Here is a 17148-nt window from a genome sequence, read left to right as displayed (position 1 = left end):
TAACTGAGACCGAACACACATACCACAGTCACAATAATCCCACCCATTCAAAGGAAAGCATACCTGGATCCAAGAATACGGGAGTCAGGGGTGAGGAAATAAAGGGATAGGTGATTAGGACCATTTTTACCTTTTTTCCTTGGTACACAATAAATGAGCTTCCTTGCTTTCATTAGAAAAAAAAATCCTTAGAATTAAGGCGCACTTAATTTAGCTGAAACATGCAGGTAGGCTTGGGAGAAGGGAAATAAGCTATATAATAGTGATTTTTAGCCAACAGAAGACATCTGAAGGTATGCCCATATCAGGATGTTAGTTTTAGGTGGAAAACTCTTGGAAGGCACAGAATATATTTGCAGCACCATGGCTAGTACAATTAGTATGTGTTTGAAGATGAAGGACAAAACCTCTAGGGCAAAAATGCTGACCTGCTCTGGCCAATACCTTCAGCCACTATTATCTCCAGAGACCACTGGAGTGTCAGGCAATCACTCAAATTACATGACAAAGCCACAAGCCCCCAAAACCCTGCATCCTGAGATATTGCTAGCTGCCATTCTCCCTCTCTCGATGCTGTAGGTAGGTAATAAAATACGCCATACTTGTGCCTCAATCCAAATTACTTCTTAAAGGAATGGGATAAAGTCATGCTTTCTACTTAATTCAAGATGTTCAAACACAATACACAGTGCAGAAAATTCTCCTGGATCCTGAACCCTGCTTTTGCCTTAAACCCACATGTTAAATATATGATACTTCTCGGTCTTTCAATATGCTTGAGAGAAGAGAAATCTGAAACAGCAAAGGCCATAGCACAAAATTTATTGGGATTATTTACCAATTAAGTCATACACACATCCAACATCAATGAATGGAAATAAGACTAATTAATTAAAAAAAAAAAAAAAGCAAGGCTTCCACTGGGGTCCTTCAAGGAAGTCAAAAACTTCTTGGTTACTGTATCTTTAACAAACAGAATGACCAAACTAATGAAGTCAGATGTATCACAGTCAAATCCTAAACTCAACATTGCCAACATGTTTTTCTACTCAAAAGCAAACAATAAGCAAAGGTTCATAACTTTGTAACTATTGTTTCTTGGTTTCTGTTCTCAAATGCCACAGAAGGATGTTTGATAAAAGGAAGCAAAGCACCTAGTCTCAGCAGTCTTCTTAAAAACCTTGAATTTGCTTTCCCAGTATCGATATAAATATTTAGATTTCCCCATCGGATGATTTTTTTCACTTATTGGAGTAGGAATTAAAAACCTTAGTCTTTACTCTTGCTTCATATTGCAGTTGTTTGATTAAACCACGTGACGTTCCTCTGTACTGGCTGGACTAAATCACTAGATAAGAATTCATTACAATATCTTCTAAGAAACCAAGATAATCTCAATACAAATTTTCATGGCTAATATGTTACAGTACTTACAGATACTTTGTTTCTTAATGGTTAAGTCTGTTGAAAAATGTATCATTAATAAGTGAGTCTCATAAAACACACAGAAATAAATGAACCTATTATAATGTAAGAACATCCATAAATTGCACTCACTATTCCTGATGACTTTATACTTCTTCTTCTTCTTTTTTTAAGTAAACTCCAGTTCAATGTGTGGCTTAAATTCACAACCATGAAGTCAAGAACTACATGCTGTACCACTTAGCCAGCCAGGTGCTCCTATTCCTAATGACTTTAAACGTAAAACCCAATTACACAAAGACAAAATTCCCTACCTGATTTAACCCTGTACACCAAATAGCATAAATGCTAAAAGTAAGAAACATTTTAATAAATCTCACATTAAGAACCTCGGAATTTACTCTGCATTAGTAATGGCAGAAAAAGATAAGGAGAAAACAAATTTCTCAGAGATTTTTTTTTAAAGGAAGAATGGATTTAAGGGAAAATTCCTTTAGACTCTATAGCCTTTTTTTTTTTTTTAAAATTTTGTACCTTTCAATGCTTCAACATGATGCCAACAAACAATATACTAAATGAAAGTAGCCAGGAAAGAAATCAAACATTTATAAGATATATTTATTATTTTTCTGACCAAAGTGCAATGATTTTTAATCTCCTTAAACAAATAACTAAAAAAAAAAGTATTCAAGAAAATAAAACACAAATGGGAAATTAACCATTAGATGTTTTTACTACATACCAACCCTACATTTAGTCTAAAAATCAAACAAAAACACTTTGAATGAAGTGTTACCAAAACGCTAACCAAATCATTTACCATAAACCCCGTACATGCATTTCAAGGTTCCACTGCTAGGAATTTTGTTAAGATCAATTTAAATCATTAATAACACTCTATAATAGAGCACAGGAACACAGGTCATTAGATGTGATCCTTGCCCCCTACCCTCAGATTTATGTCAGAATAAAGCTGACAAATCTGCCAGGCTCTGAACCCCCAGTGACCCCATCCCAATCCCTGGAAGCAAAGAAGATGCCCTGTCACACAACTTTGTATAAGTTGTAATAAAACAAAGCCTATTTTCTTACCTTTCTATAGGAAATGGTCAGTTATTTGTTATATACTAAAACACTTCCAGGAATTCATTTCATGAATTTACCAAACACATTTTGCAAGAACTGACTATACAAGAAGTTCCTCTGGAATTTGGTCCACAAATTCACTTTAACAGGTTGGAAATTTAAAACTTGCAAGAAAACAAGGAAATGGGGAATCCCTAATCCTAACATGTTGTAATTATTAAAGGGATATACAGACATACTAAAAAGTTTTGCTCACAGAAGGCACAAACTATAAAAGGGATATGCTTTCTGAGTAAAAACAAAGAACTAAGCTGATATCCTTCTTTGTTTTGTGAGCACCATAGCTAAGATGAAGTTAGACCCGAATTCACTGTCTACTCCTATAACCAAAAAAATCTAAGATAAAAAATTTAATTTGTCTTACTCTATACTTTCCAGCCATTAATTGAGATGTAATTATGAAAGATTAAAATTGCCTTAAAAAGGGGTTGTAATAGCAGCTATCAAAGCAATATTCAAGCATGATTTCAAGGATGCCTTCAGGTTTAGAGTTAGCCTTCTTTGTCAAAAATCTTCACAACTTCATCAAAAACCTGCAAAGGACAAAAATAATAGTAATTTTAAAAGAAGGTATTATTAAAACACTATATGGCTAAGTTCCTATTAAAAAGTCAATTTTTTATTAATTTTCAAGATGTATCATTTAAAAAATATTGTAATTCCTTGGTTTCATCTATTTTACTTTAGACAGTAGTAAGTAATATCATAAATATGTACAAAATTGTGAAAAAGTGCATTCAATTTTATTAGTATTTTCAGGACAAATTTCTTGATCAATAGCAATTATTTGATAAAATGTAAACTGCTGTGGCTTATTTTTCTAGTTCTGGTTCTAAAGCACTAAGTTCCCTGATGTATCAACTCACCTCTTGGGAAGGAGTAATGGATAAAAAAAACAAAAAAAACAAAAAAAACAGAACCATGTGATAAACAAGGAAAGTCCAGAAAGGAAGACTCCGGGTAGGAATCAGGGCAAGAGGAGCTGGATTAAGACACTAAAAAGAGCTGCTGGGCACTGAGAGATCACGGATTTTTAGAGGAGAGAAGGGCTGGGTCTGGAAGCCCTGTGCCCCTGGAGCTCTGTGCTCTGTGATGAAGAGATGGAAGCAGCCTGGGGCCCTTGAACTAAGAGGACTCGCTATTCACATTAGAGATTTTAAAAAATGAACGTGGTCCAAATCACAGTTCTCAAAATGCCAATTTTCCAGTGCTTGAGAAAAGAGGTTTGGAATTAATAAACTATCCACTTCTTGTGAAGAACAAGTCTACAGTTGTAAAATCTATTTTAGATGCTATTCAAAAAGGAGGGGAAAAAAAATCTCATTTTTCATTTAGTCTCCAGGGTCTTGAAAAGCAAACTAATCTGTCATATCTCTTTTTCTCCTGCCTACATACCCCTTTGCCTGCTAAATCACATTTTTACTCATTTTTACACATTTTTCTTTTAAGGCAAGCTAGGGATACTCACTTCATCAACAGACTTAGAGGCATCTATCTTCTTGACTTTCCCCATTTCTTCGTATAAGTCAATAATTGGCTTTGTTGACTGAAGATAGGTCTGAATTCTGCAAAAGCAGCAAATAATACAAGGTTCTACATATCCTCCCATTCTTCCCCATGTGATAGGATTGCTCAGAGCACAACCCAGATCTGACCCAACCAACTCTCTTTTTATACCAGACATTTTACATATTTAAGCATGGCATTTTCTTTCCCTGGGCAAACTGAGGTAGGTATTTAATCTGTGCCTCAAGTTCCAAACTTAGCCTAAGGTGGAGATGTATAAAATCTGCAAAGTACCTCTTCTCCAAGCTCTCTCTGTTGTCATCACTTCTACCACTACTCTTTCCCCTCTCAAGGCATCGTTCAATACAGATCTAAAAAGAAAAATAATAAAAAGTCATTACAAAAAAAAAAAATCCAAATTTGCCTTTCACATTTGCCATTCTTTTAACCTGAAAAGAGAACAAAGTTTGAAGAGATTACAAAAAAAAACCCTACATTAAAACTAATTTGTCTAATTCATTAATCAACAGGCAAAGTCCTTTTAAATTTAAACATGTGGTTCAATTTATATAAACTAGGTTAAATAAGTACAGAGCATAATAAGAATTCATTCATGACTCAGTTTTTCCCGTGCACTTTTTTTTAAACCGCAATAAAAAGAAGATCTGTATGTGTGTGCTTCCATCGAGGATATATTATTAACTTATTAGGTATGAATTACATGCCTCAAACTTTGTTCCATTTTGCTTACTTTTTGATAATTCCATAAATATCCAAATATTTAAGAATCAACAAATTTGCATTTGAATAAAGTATCCCTTGTTAATCGTGAATAAACATTCCTTAGTTATAAAGCTGTGGTGAACATTCTAAAGTTAACTTTGAAGAATAAGTGAAAACATATTTTTGGGGGTTGGAAAAAGAGACTTAGATTTTTAAAACAACTCAAAGGCTGCAGCAAGTCTCTCCACCAGAGGCACATTTGCAATTCAGCCCAAGAATAGCCAACTTCCTTCAAGGCAGTAATTTAGGTTCGTATTCTTTCAGGCTGTTGGCATTAACTTAATGAAGTTATATTACAGCTGTCAAACAGTCAGGCCTCCTAATTAAATGATCCTGAGAAATTCATTTAGCTATTCAAAGGTATGTCTGGATATGTTACTAGAAGTACCAGGAAGAAAAAGAATGCTTTCTTGCTTTTTTTAAGATCATTTCACTCTTAGAAGATAAAAATCAAGCTATCTTTTTTCCTTTTCAAATCAAGCTATCCTAGATGTTTCTTTAAAATAAAAAGTTTTCCCAACTCCCCCAAAAGTCTTTTCCTAACATCCTAAGGCAATACTCTGAAAAGAGCACATACCTAAGAGGAAACAGCACAGCCTCATTACCTAACATTATTGTAGAAGTCAATTCTTATTTCAAAACAAAGCAAATACTTGTTATCTTGAAAATCAAGCAAATTTTAGATCCACAACGTTGCTGATACCGAACAGTTTTTAGTACTCCAACAGCAAGACAGTACTGTTCCATTCATCCATTTACCAGTTCGAAGTAAAACTGCTGCCCATATAAAATGCCAAAGATAAGTAAAAAGTCACTTTGTTTTTCCCTAATAGCTGACCATCAGTTAGTGAAAGCCCATGTGAGCAGATGAAGATCTTAATTACCTCATTATTACAGTCAAAAAACAGAACAAAAGACACATCTGCCTTCCCATCCATGGTCTTGTTCCAACCTTGAAGGTTGTCCTGATTTCTTGGAAACCCATCAATCAAGAATTTATTCTTCTGAGCATTGGCAGCCATTGTGTGATCCATTTCCTAAAAGAAAAGGAAGATTCAGGTTCAAGAGGACATCAACTAAATGTAATTTCTTTCTTTCTTTTTTTTTTTTCCAGTGTTAACATGTTTAATAAAAGTATATACTAGGTACAAAAGTAGCCTAAGTGAAGGAGTGACTAGTTTTATGAGTTTTTTGGGGGTGAAGGTATAAGAAAAGTTTTGGGGGAGCCTGGGTGGCTCAGTCATTCATTAAGTGTCTTCCTTCAGCTCAGGTCATGATCCTAGGGTCCTGGGATTGAGTCCCACATGGGGCTCTCTGCTCAGAGGGAAGCCTGCTTCTCCCTCTTCTGCTCCCCCTGCTTGTGTTTCCTCTCTCTCTGTCAAATAAATAAATAAAATCTTAAAAAAAAAAAGAAAAGAAAAGGTTTGACTCAGGAGTGGTGTCTATTTGAGGCGATATTTGAAACAATGAACCATAAGCAGAAATGTAAAAAAAAAAAAAAAAAAAGCTCCTAAGGTAGATATTAATAAATGACTACAAAATGCTGACAACACAGAAGAAATTAAAATATAAAGAGTACAGAATTCTATTAATTTTAAATTGTCAGCCAAAAGATTAGTTGAAAAATGTGGTGAAAGGGTAGAGAAGTCCTTTTTTCCAGATTTTGTTTTTTTTGCTTAAATTTCAATTAACTAACATACAGTGTATTATTAGTTTCAGAAGTAGAACTCAGTGATTCATCTGTATTATGTAACACCCAGGCTCATCATATCACAGGCCCTCCTTAATGTCTATCACCAAGTTACCCCATCCCCCACCCTTCTCCCCTCCAACAAAATGCAATTATTTAAGCAGGGTGGTAGAAATAGAAGTGTTTCTTTTGTTATTATTATTCCTTAAATCATTAGTAAAGAGTGGAGGGTGCATAGGAAAAAAAAAAAAAAAGACTTAAAGGAAATGATCCAATGTAGTAACTTGGAGTTACAGGCAAGCAAGTATCCCTTCCCAATTTACACGCATACACACATACAATCTTTTTTCTGAAGTTTCTAAATTTTCTACAGTAAGCATTTATTACTTTCACATATACATTCACAAAGTTATGAATAGCAAAAAGAAAACAAAATAAGCAATAACCAGTACCTTTGCTCCAGCCACTAGAGGCCCTATCTTGCCTTCCCCTCCCCACTCCCAAGTCATTTTGCTGTAGGAAAAAGTATGCTCCTTCTGCAGGCATTCAGATTCTCTGCGATAATTCAAATCCAGCTGCACAAAGCTTTGGACAAATATAAAGAGACTGCTAGCAAAAAGATAATAAATTTTTGACTGAAGCTAATTAAACTTTAAATGCCACTAGCTACCCCATAACACAGGTAGTAGAGTTAAGAATTCAGTCAAGGAAGACAGGAAGAGCAGCACACTTCACGATCTTCCCCAAAGTTTGAGGCCAGAATGTTGAAATATAGGAACAGGAGATGCAGAAATGTAGTCTCCAAATCCTCACTACTGCCAGCCACCATGGGGGTAAGCACTGATGCACGACTCTGACCAGCTCTGGAGAAGCCCCCATTCCAAAGCTAACCAACATCCAGTCCCCTCAGTGCTCAACCTCCTTGTTCCTCAAGAAGAACACGGGTTGTCTGGCCCTCTTATTCTTTCATCTGAGGGTTGGCTTTGTCCCAGCATTTGTTTCTCCAATGTTCTCCAATAATACAAAACTTTCATAGAATGTTTTTGGGCTCTGCTATAGCATTTCTACCTCAATTATGGCAGAGAAAGATTAAGGTGCATCAATATTCTACTCATGCAACATACAGTTACTCAAGGTCTATTACCAAGGAACATGGAAAGCCACATGGCTCTTGGGGGGCTCACGGTTCAGCAGGTAACAAGTATGTGTAAAGAAATGTGCTAAGTTCTATGGGGACGTATGAAAAAACAAAGCACCAACTACCAGGAAAACAGCCTGAGAGAGAGCTTTACGAGAGGTGGCAGTGGAGAGGAGTCCTAAATAATGAAGTGGCAAGCAGACATGGATCAAGGTACTCCAGACTGAATATATAAAGGCTCAGAAATGAAAAAGCATAATAGCTTTGATGAATCTGAAGTAAGCTGAGGCAGCTGAATATTAGGACACATGTACAGAGTGCTGGGAGATAGGACTAGAAAGTCAGTAGGGGCAAGATTAATGAAGAGCTTATTATGCCACACTAAGAAACTGGTTTTTATTCTGGAAGCAACAGAGGACCACTAAGGAATTTTAAGCAGAATATGCTTATGTCACCTTCTGGGAAAAAATCACCTTGACTGGGGTGCCTGGGTGGCTCAGTCTGTTGAGGGTTGACTCTTGATTTCAGCTCATCATGATCTCAGGTTTGTGAAATCAAGCCCCGTGATGGGCTCTGTGATTGGCTCCACATGTCTCCCCGCTGGGTGTGGAGCCTGCTTGAGGTTCTCTAACCCCTCGCCCCTTCTCAAAACAAACAAACAAACAAACAAACAAATAAATCAACCTGACTGCACTGTGAAGGGTAGATTAAAAGGGGCCAAGCATGGATTAAAGGCAAAAAGACTCATGAGGAGGCTCTAGTGATGGTCCAGAAAAGGCAAAGAGGATCTGAACTAAGGTGACAGTGGTAATAGAGAAAAAAGACTAAGTCAAAGAGGGTTAAGAGGAAGAAAACTAGAAGATCCACTCACTGATTTGGGAAAGTGACGAAAGAGGTGGAAAATACAGGATGGCCCCACATCTCTGGCACAGATTGTAGAACCATTAACTAGAACAGGAGATAAAGGGCGATCACATTTTAGATGATACACTGACTCCCTGAGATACTTGTCAAATATTCAGATGGGTATCTAATAACTAGAAATGTAGGTCTGGAGTTCAGAAAAAAAAATGTGTGCTAGAGCTATAGATTGTAGCATTTGTTAGTATAATGAAAGCCTTGGGGATGGCTAAAAGCATCCAGCAGTAAATACATAAAAGGAGAGGAGAACCATGAATAAAACCCGGAGAACATCATCATTTAGGAAACTTGCAAGGAGACGTAAAAAACAACAGCTGTTGAAGCAGGAAAGAATCAAGAAAAATGGTGTCATAGAGAACAAAAGTTTCGAAAAGACAATGAATGGAGTTACGTGCTATAAGAAAAATGACTAAAAATATCCTCTAGATTTTATAAGGAAGATCACTGGTAACAACAGCAAGAACAGTTTCAGTGAAGATGGAAGCAGAACCTGATGACAGGGTTGAAGAGTAGGAAGTGAAAAAGTGAAAAATGTAGACCACTTTCACAGTGTTTAGTGATAAAGTGGAGAAAGGGCATCAAATCTAGAGAACAGGGAGAGAAGATATATTACGGAATAGAAGCAGGTTACTCCAATCTCTGAAACAAAAGGTAAGAAAGTGTGTAAATGAGCCACTCCTCCTCCTCCTCAAGTTTCTGTGGTTCCATCCAGGTGCTCATATATCTCTCTTCCACTGGGTTTCAACTATTTCTTGCTATTCTCACTCTTGCATTTCTCTTTCACCATTTCTTATATGTGAAAATACCTGTTAACAACTTGTCTTGGGAATCTATAGTGGAGAGATATCACATAAATGCAAGACACCTGCTTTTAAGATGGGACATATTTTGATAGCTGTTAATCTCTGTATTTCATACTGAAGATGGTAATACATTCACCACAAAAGGAAACATTAAAATGGAGAAAAACAGCAACAATGGGATGTCCATGGGAAAAAGGAATAAAGGGAAGGAAGGACGGAAAGGGGGGAGGGAAGAAAGAAGGCTTACAAGAAAACAGAAAAGGCGGCGCCCCTGGGTGGTTCAGTGGGCTAAGCCTCTGCTTTGGGCTCAGGTCATGATCTCAGGGTCCTGGGGTCGAGCCCTACATTGGGCTCTCTGCTCAGCAGGGAGCCTGCTTCCTCCTCTCTCTCTGCCTGCCTCTCTGCCTACTTGTGATCTGTCTGACAAATAAATAAATAAAATTTTTTAAAAAAGAAAAGAAAACAGAAAAGGGCAAGGAGGGGGAAAGGAAGAAGAGGAGGGGAAGGAAAAAAGGAAGAGAAAATAGAAATGGAAGTGAGACACCGTCTGCATGTTGGGGAAGGATCAAGGACACACATATGGATGTGAAGCTAAGCTAGCTGATCCTAGATCAAGGTAGAGAACGTTTGCTACTGTCCAATTTCTTTCCAGGGGACAGCAGAATGTCCAATACTACCATTCTCAAAACAGCATGACCACCCACCACAAGCAAGATACTTAGTACTCTCATTTTTTTTTCATTACTCAAAGGAAAGGCAGATTTAGCTTCTTATTTCATTGCTGGTTTAAACAGGTTGGCATTCACACTCCTTACCCTCTTTAACAAACTGATGGTTATCTCAACTGGCACAATCTTTCCATCTTTAATGTACTTTTCAATGAGTTCACCATACTGTGAATCTGGGTTCTTCCTTTCATCACGAAGAAGTTCTCCTGCAGAAAGGTGTGTATAACCATATTTCTGAAAGAAACAACACACAGGAAAAAAAAATCAGAATACTTTCAACACAGGGGCACCTGGATGGCCCAGTATGTTGAGCATCCAACTCTTGATTTCAGCTCAGGTCATGATTTCGGATTGGGCCTCATGTCTAGCTCTGCTCTCGGTGTAGAGTCTGCTTGTCCCTCCCCCTCTGCTCCTCCCCTAGCTTGCATTCGTGCACAAAAGCTCACACTTGCACGCTCATTCTCTCTCTCTCTTTCTCAAAAATAAATAAATAAATAAATTCAACCCAGTGGTAGGACTACCAATTTTTTTCCTTCATGTTAATTTCTATAGTCTAACTTTTCTACAATAAGCTTTGATTGTATATTAAACAAATAATAAATAAATTTTAAGAGATTTCATACACTCAAGTTTGCTTTAAAAACTTCTTAACCTCATAGGGCATGGTAGCTATAATGTTCACACACCAAGAAATCATCCTGAAATTTATGTAACTATTCAAGCCATTAACATTTCACTGTAATCCTTCAGAAACACAATCAAAGTTTAATTGCCATTAATAATGCCCAAGGGAAAAAAAAATGCCCAAGAAATGCCTAAGAAAACCAAATTCAAAGGCAAAAAAAACAAATTCAAGGCAAAAAAAAAAAAAAAAAATTCACCACTGTTGGCTGTACCCACCTTCTATAACTATAAAATGCTTCCCTTCCTTAAATTCAACACATCTAAACTGAACTCATCAGCATTTACACTACCCCTGTTCTTCGGGTCTGTTCTTGGTAAATAGCACAAGTCCTACCTCCTCCACAAAATTAACTTTCCTGACCACTGTGGAGGGTGGTCACATAATCAAGCAGTGACTTCAAATATCACTGTCTTTCTACCTAGACCAGTACATTCCTGACCATTCTTAAAAGTCCATCTCCTCCTTCTCTAGTTGCAACTAGAGGTCGAAATGGGAATACAGATACCTATTTTATAAGTTAATGGTGATGACTAAGTGAGATAACGCATATAAACTGCCTACCAAAGAGCCTGACTCATAGTATGAGATAAAAGTCATCAATTACCTCCTTGCCATTATGAAGATACTTATCTTAAATAATCTAGAAGCATTTTTATATTATATGTATTATATGCCATTTTAAATTATATATATATATATATACACACACACACACCCATATACATATACACACACAGATCTGCATACGTACTCACTTTAATGGCTTTTATGGGAAGACCAATCAAGAGATGGAAGTGAAATAACAGATACGAATAGTCTATGAAAGGTCAGAATAGTATTAATTATGATTGTGATGATCATTATTATGTAGGACTTATAAATGATGCATTAGGTCAGGGTATAGAGTAACAGTCGAACTAAGTCATAGAAGATGTACAGTGTTGTTCTGCCACTTCCTCATGACTGGAATGAAAAAACAATGCAGATCTAGGAAACAATTCTGAATAATGAAGAGCTTCTTCCACCACATGAACATACACATTCCCTGTTTTAAATAAAAAGAACTATAAAATCTATTTTTAAAACATTTTAGGGGCGCCTGGGTGGCTCAGTCAGTTCAGTCGACAATTCTTGATTTCAGCTCCGGTTACAACCTCAGGGTCATGAGACTGAGCCCCAAACTGGGTTCCATGCTCAGCGCAGAGTCTGCTTGTCTCTCTCCCTTTGTCCCTCCCCCTACTTGCTTGATCTTACTCTCTCTCTCAAAATCTTTAAAAAAAGTGTTTTTTAAATAAATAAGTAAATAAAAAAAGAACACTTAATGTTTTAGAAAAAAGTTTTTACTCTCAAGTATCAGGGCACTCAGAACATGTTCAATTTTCAGTTACTATAATCATCTTACCCCAAATTCTTAAGGCTCCCTAAATGGGCTTTTATCTCATCCATAGTTAAGTGTACAATAAAAATTTAATATCTTAAATTTATCTTTAATTTCAACATTAAGATCTGAAGAAGCCCACATTCCCACCCCCCTTTTAAAGAAGAAAGTTCCAGTTGCACAGTTCATAAAAACTCCAATTACCCAGATTATGGTGAGTCTTCTTTTTTTGGACTGCAGAAGCCATACCTTCTTACCCTTTTTCTATTTCTAAACATTGTTGGCTAAACTTGTTCTCACTGACTAAAGTAAGCTAGGTAAGGTAGTCAGCAAAGGAAAACAAACTCTAAACAGTTTACTTGCTGACTAAAATTGGGCATAAAGTTGGATGAGAATAAACAAAACTGCAGTGTCACTCATGTCTCTTAGTTATACACCCCCTTCCATTAAAATAACCAAAAGTGTATTTAGTTTTTTAATAGGCTTTAAAAAAAAACCTCCCATTGTTTGCAGAAAATGAAAATACAAAATGCTTAATTATTTAAACTGTTATTCTTAAATTATTTCCACACGACACCATTTTAAAATGCTACTTTGATCACCAAGCATAAGGAAACTTCTGAAAGATGGGTGTAGAAAAGACTATAAAAAATGAGGCGTGACCCACTTTCCCACTATTAAAATTTTCTAAAAGCATTTTGCAACTAGTGTCCATAAAATTTTATAGCAGCTCCATTTCCTACAGCTTACTTTGTTTCCTGCTTGAAAGTCTATGCTTGCTGGATGTTCTCATCTGGTCTGGAGATTATAGCATATGGTAATATTGAATAAATGCAGAGACAAACAGTACTAAACAATGACAAATGCTTAGTGAAACACCAACCACACAGACTGCTCTGTACGAACTACCTCTGCTGCATAAACAACATACATTTAGAAGCCCAGATAGTAATTTGGAAATTAGTACATATGTGTTGGTTTCCTGACACTGGAGTGCTCAAATTTGCAAGCTTTATGTTGCATTAAAGTGGGTTTTGGCCTATCACTTTTTTAAAAGAGAAACTAGTTGTAAACTGTAGAGGTATACAAATGGTATTTTTAAAAATAATTACTCACAGTTTGTCAAAGAGAGAGAAAACAACCTTATATGCAGTGTCTAAGGAAACAAGAAATTTAAGTAAATATAACAGAAATCCATACATGTGTCTTCCTATTTCTCATCCGCATTCCATTTTTTAAAATCCTCTATTTACTGCTTTTTTATACTATATTTTTCTCAAAGATTTTGCTGAAGCTTTCCTCTTACCACAGAGTTTCTATAACAAAAAAGCAACTATCACACACTAGCTATTAGGGTATTTTAGTAACAGCTAGACTTCAAGGAGCATGTTTTTAAAGCATTCTGTTGTCATTACGTAGTTACTGATGCCAATTTTGAGGAAAGCAAAAATGGCTATTTCCCTGGTTTCACCGAAACTTTTTCACATTCTCTGAAATTTCCTAGCAATTAAAATCTAGTGGGTCACTAACTACAGTCTTAAGAACATCATTCAAAACCACAGTAGGTTATAAACACTACAAACTAGGATAAATACAATTACAAGCTACTATTCAACTAAAAATAGTTTTCTAGTGACAAATGTATAAACTCAATTCATTTAGAGTAACGGTCTAAACTTTTTACTTTCATTTTCTCCTTTAAGAAACTGAAAAAACAACTCAATAAATTCTTATAAACCACATACTAAGATTTGGAGGGAGAAAAAAGAAGCACCATGTTCTCAATAAAGACAGAATGGCACTTTATTTTCTTAGGTGAATGTTGAAATTTTACAATATCGAATCTTTAATCATCTTGATGGACTTCTTTCACCTCTTAGCAATCATCTTTCCTTCTTTCTTAATTTAGGGAACGTGGTTCTATGTGGGCAAAAACAATAAAAACAATAAAAAACAAAACCACAGCAATAAAAAAGAGCTCAAGGTATAACTAATGTGGGGTGCCTGGGTTGGCTTAGTCGATTAAGCATCTGCCTTCAGGTGAAGTCATGATCTCAGGGCTCTAGGATGGAGCCCCACAGGGGGCCTGCTTTTTCCCTCTAGCTCTGCCTCCCCGACCTACCCCCCACCTCACACTCCTCTCCTACTCATTGTCAATCTCTCTCAAATAAATAAATAAATTCTTAAAAAAAAAAAAGAAAAGATAAAAATGATGCATAAATGGCAAGTCCTTGGAGGCAAGAAGAGATCCAGATGGCCAGACCCCTCCTCCAGTTGGTGTGGCAATTAGAAAGCACCATGGGACCGCTTCCGAGCCTCACAAGAAACGGCATATAGCAGATATATTAGACATAAATATATTTTTAATACAACTATGCACGTTAAAATTACTGGGTGTCCTTTAAATAGTGGACACATCTATGAAGCATTTAAGACTAAGTTTATTTTGCATTCCCTAGAAGATTAGTGAACCTTAAAATCTAAGTTTTGGTTATGTACTATCAACAATGTACCTTCAGCAGAACACCCAGAAATGCTGCAAGGACTATCCAGAGCCATCCAGATTCAACAGTCTGCTGCTTGTTGCAAACAACAGCTTTAGAGCCTACAGCCTCCCAATAACATTTTATGTAAGTCTATCATTCATTTCAAAGGTATTTTCAATAGAACTTTTTCCATTTACTCTAAATGAGATGTCTGATAAGGACATTCCAAGAACAGAATCTGCCAGTCTTGGGGAACTTACATTACTTTGAATATAAAAACCAACACAGTGCCAAGATGCTTACAACTGGTCATTCATTTCAAGTTCCTTCCGGTTTCACCCACAGAGTGTTTGAAGAAGGGTCTTTCCTATAATCACCATTAAAGAAAAGTTAGCATTAAAAGGGGATTTAAAAAAAAAAGTCTATCCAGTGTGAGAAAAGCTGAGCGTAATAGTTGAATTAAGTTGCTAGCAGATTTCCAATCTCATTTTTAGTGTGCCCTCACTGTATTTCCAAATATATGCATTGCATTTCACATGCCTATTTAATTGCAAATCTACATATTAACTATAAACTATGGAAGTTATAAACTGAGCTAAATCTTTTCTCAAGCAAAAAGCTGTAGCAGACAGATTTTAAATTAACATGAAGCATACTTCTTTTTCTAATTAAAGAGTGATATTTTAAAGGCTTATATTCTGAAAATAGGAGGGATATAATCCATTCAACTGCATACAATTATAGCACTATTCATTTTCCTCAATGTTTTCCCCTCCATATAAGAAACCTTAATTCAGGCAGTACTTGGAACTTACTTTAAATCCATAAATATTTATTGAATTTCTATGAGGTGCCAGGTCATATATGCTGATTCAAGGAAGCTAATATAGGATGTAGTAGTGACCTGTATTTATAAAGTGACCGGAGCCCTAATACTAACTAATAAGGTAATTTGTCATACTTGCACAACTCTTCCTAAGGAATTCAGTCTTTACGAGCACCTTCTGCTTGGGGAAGCACAGGTGGTGGCAAGAAGACAGACAGAACAATAAATAAATCTTAAAGCCAAGGTACATTAGAAGTCACCCAACACTGTTTCCCCATCTGTGTAAGCCTGCGTATCCCTCTAACAGCTTGTAAAAGGCTCTCAGATAACTGACGGTATATCAAATGGCCCCTATAGCAACCAAGAATTGGAATTTTCACACTCCAATTTCATTCCAGTTGGTCATTTTCAGTGTTTTTCTTTTAATTCATCTCACCCATTTCTTAATCAATCTGTATCCCCTACATTAGAAGGAGATGGAAAATGGTCAAAAGACAAGACCAGGCCCAGAAACCTCCTGGGATTCCAGGAGCTCAGAAGCAATAATTTGAAAACTTCCAATGCTAACGGACAGGCACAGAGGTCTTGCTAGTCTTAGAAAACACTCTCTGATCTTGTTAATTGAATGATCAATTCATACAGTCACTGTAGGGTCTACAAGCTAAAACACTCATATCACTACCACCCAAATATTGTTGCAGGTGGCCTAAGAGCTTCAAGTTCAGTTAAGTCATTTCCTGTGAGAACACTTGGGGGACATATATCAAACCACTCAGATGAAGCCCTTGTTTCTATTTCACATTAGAGAAGAGAGGTTTTTAAAATATTAAGCAGGCCTAATTGTATCTATTATTTAAAAAAGAAACTAAGTAACATTAAAATCAGAATATCATTACCTATGTAATATCAAAAGCAATAAAGCCACCCTAAGAGATATAACTACTTGAGAATGCAATCTGTAAAAAGCCTCATGACAAAATAATATTTTAACAGCTTAGGTTCTCCTTAAGGGGTACAATTTATTTGGATTTATAAATCCACTCTTGAGTAAAATGTGCAACGGACACCAAACTCTGAATTCAATAATACATACAAACATAGCATTTCAGCATCTGCAAAACTATCAAACTAATGGAGAAATCCACTTAGAGAAACAAAAAATTCATCAAGAACCACAAGCACATAAGAACTTTGCACGACGTCATATCCTCAGAACACTGAACTGAAAGTTAAGGGATTAGTTTTAAGACTAAACTCTGTCACAGCCTTGTGTAACAATGGAAGATTATGTAACCTTTCTTAGATCTCAGCTTCTTCATTTCTAAAACACAATTAGTATCGATACTATCAGAAATAATATCTATACTACACCATCAGCTACAGCCAAGTATTGTTATTATTACAACTCGAGGCATCTTCTTAAGAACATACTGCTAAATACATGGTCTACACTGCTAGATTTAAGACCTACTATGAGAGCATTCACATCAGGAAAAAGTTACACAAACACATTCAGGTTACTCCTGGAGCAAAGTCCACAATAATCAGTGGCTAAACTACAATTACTACCAATTAAGGAAAATAACTACCAAACAAGCTCAACAGCAATACAAATGTACAGAAGAGGGGTGCT

The 17148-nt window shown here is 36.2% G+C and overlaps 1 protein-coding gene across 1 annotated transcript in view; it reads right to left on the bottom strand.

The window, feature by feature from the left end:
* Positions 1 to 805: 805 nt before the first annotated feature.
* CMPK1 (cytidine/uridine monophosphate kinase 1) overlaps positions 806 to 17148 on the bottom strand; it is a 36650-nt gene continuing 20307 nt past the window's right edge. Inside the window, exons 2-6 of the mRNA XM_004740361.3 lie at positions 10228 to 10374; positions 5745 to 5897; positions 4372 to 4448; positions 4040 to 4136; positions 806 to 3104 (exon numbers count right to left, since the gene is read on the bottom strand). Coding sequence (XP_004740418.1) covers positions 3063 to 3104; positions 4040 to 4136; positions 4372 to 4448; positions 5745 to 5897; positions 10228 to 10374 — 516 coding nt within the window. The 3' untranslated portion in view covers positions 806 to 3062. The remainder of the gene's footprint in view (positions 3105 to 4039; positions 4137 to 4371; positions 4449 to 5744; positions 5898 to 10227; positions 10375 to 17148) is intronic.

The sequence above is a fragment of the Mustela putorius genome, unplaced genomic scaffold, assembly GCF_011764305.1.
Source record: "Mustela putorius furo isolate JIRA1106 unplaced genomic scaffold, ASM1176430v1.1 tig00003853_pilon_pilon_pilon, whole genome shotgun sequence".
NCBI lineage: Eukaryota > Metazoa > Chordata > Mammalia > Carnivora > Mustelidae > Mustela > Mustela putorius.
This window is presented reverse-complemented; position numbering and strand designations above follow the sequence as displayed.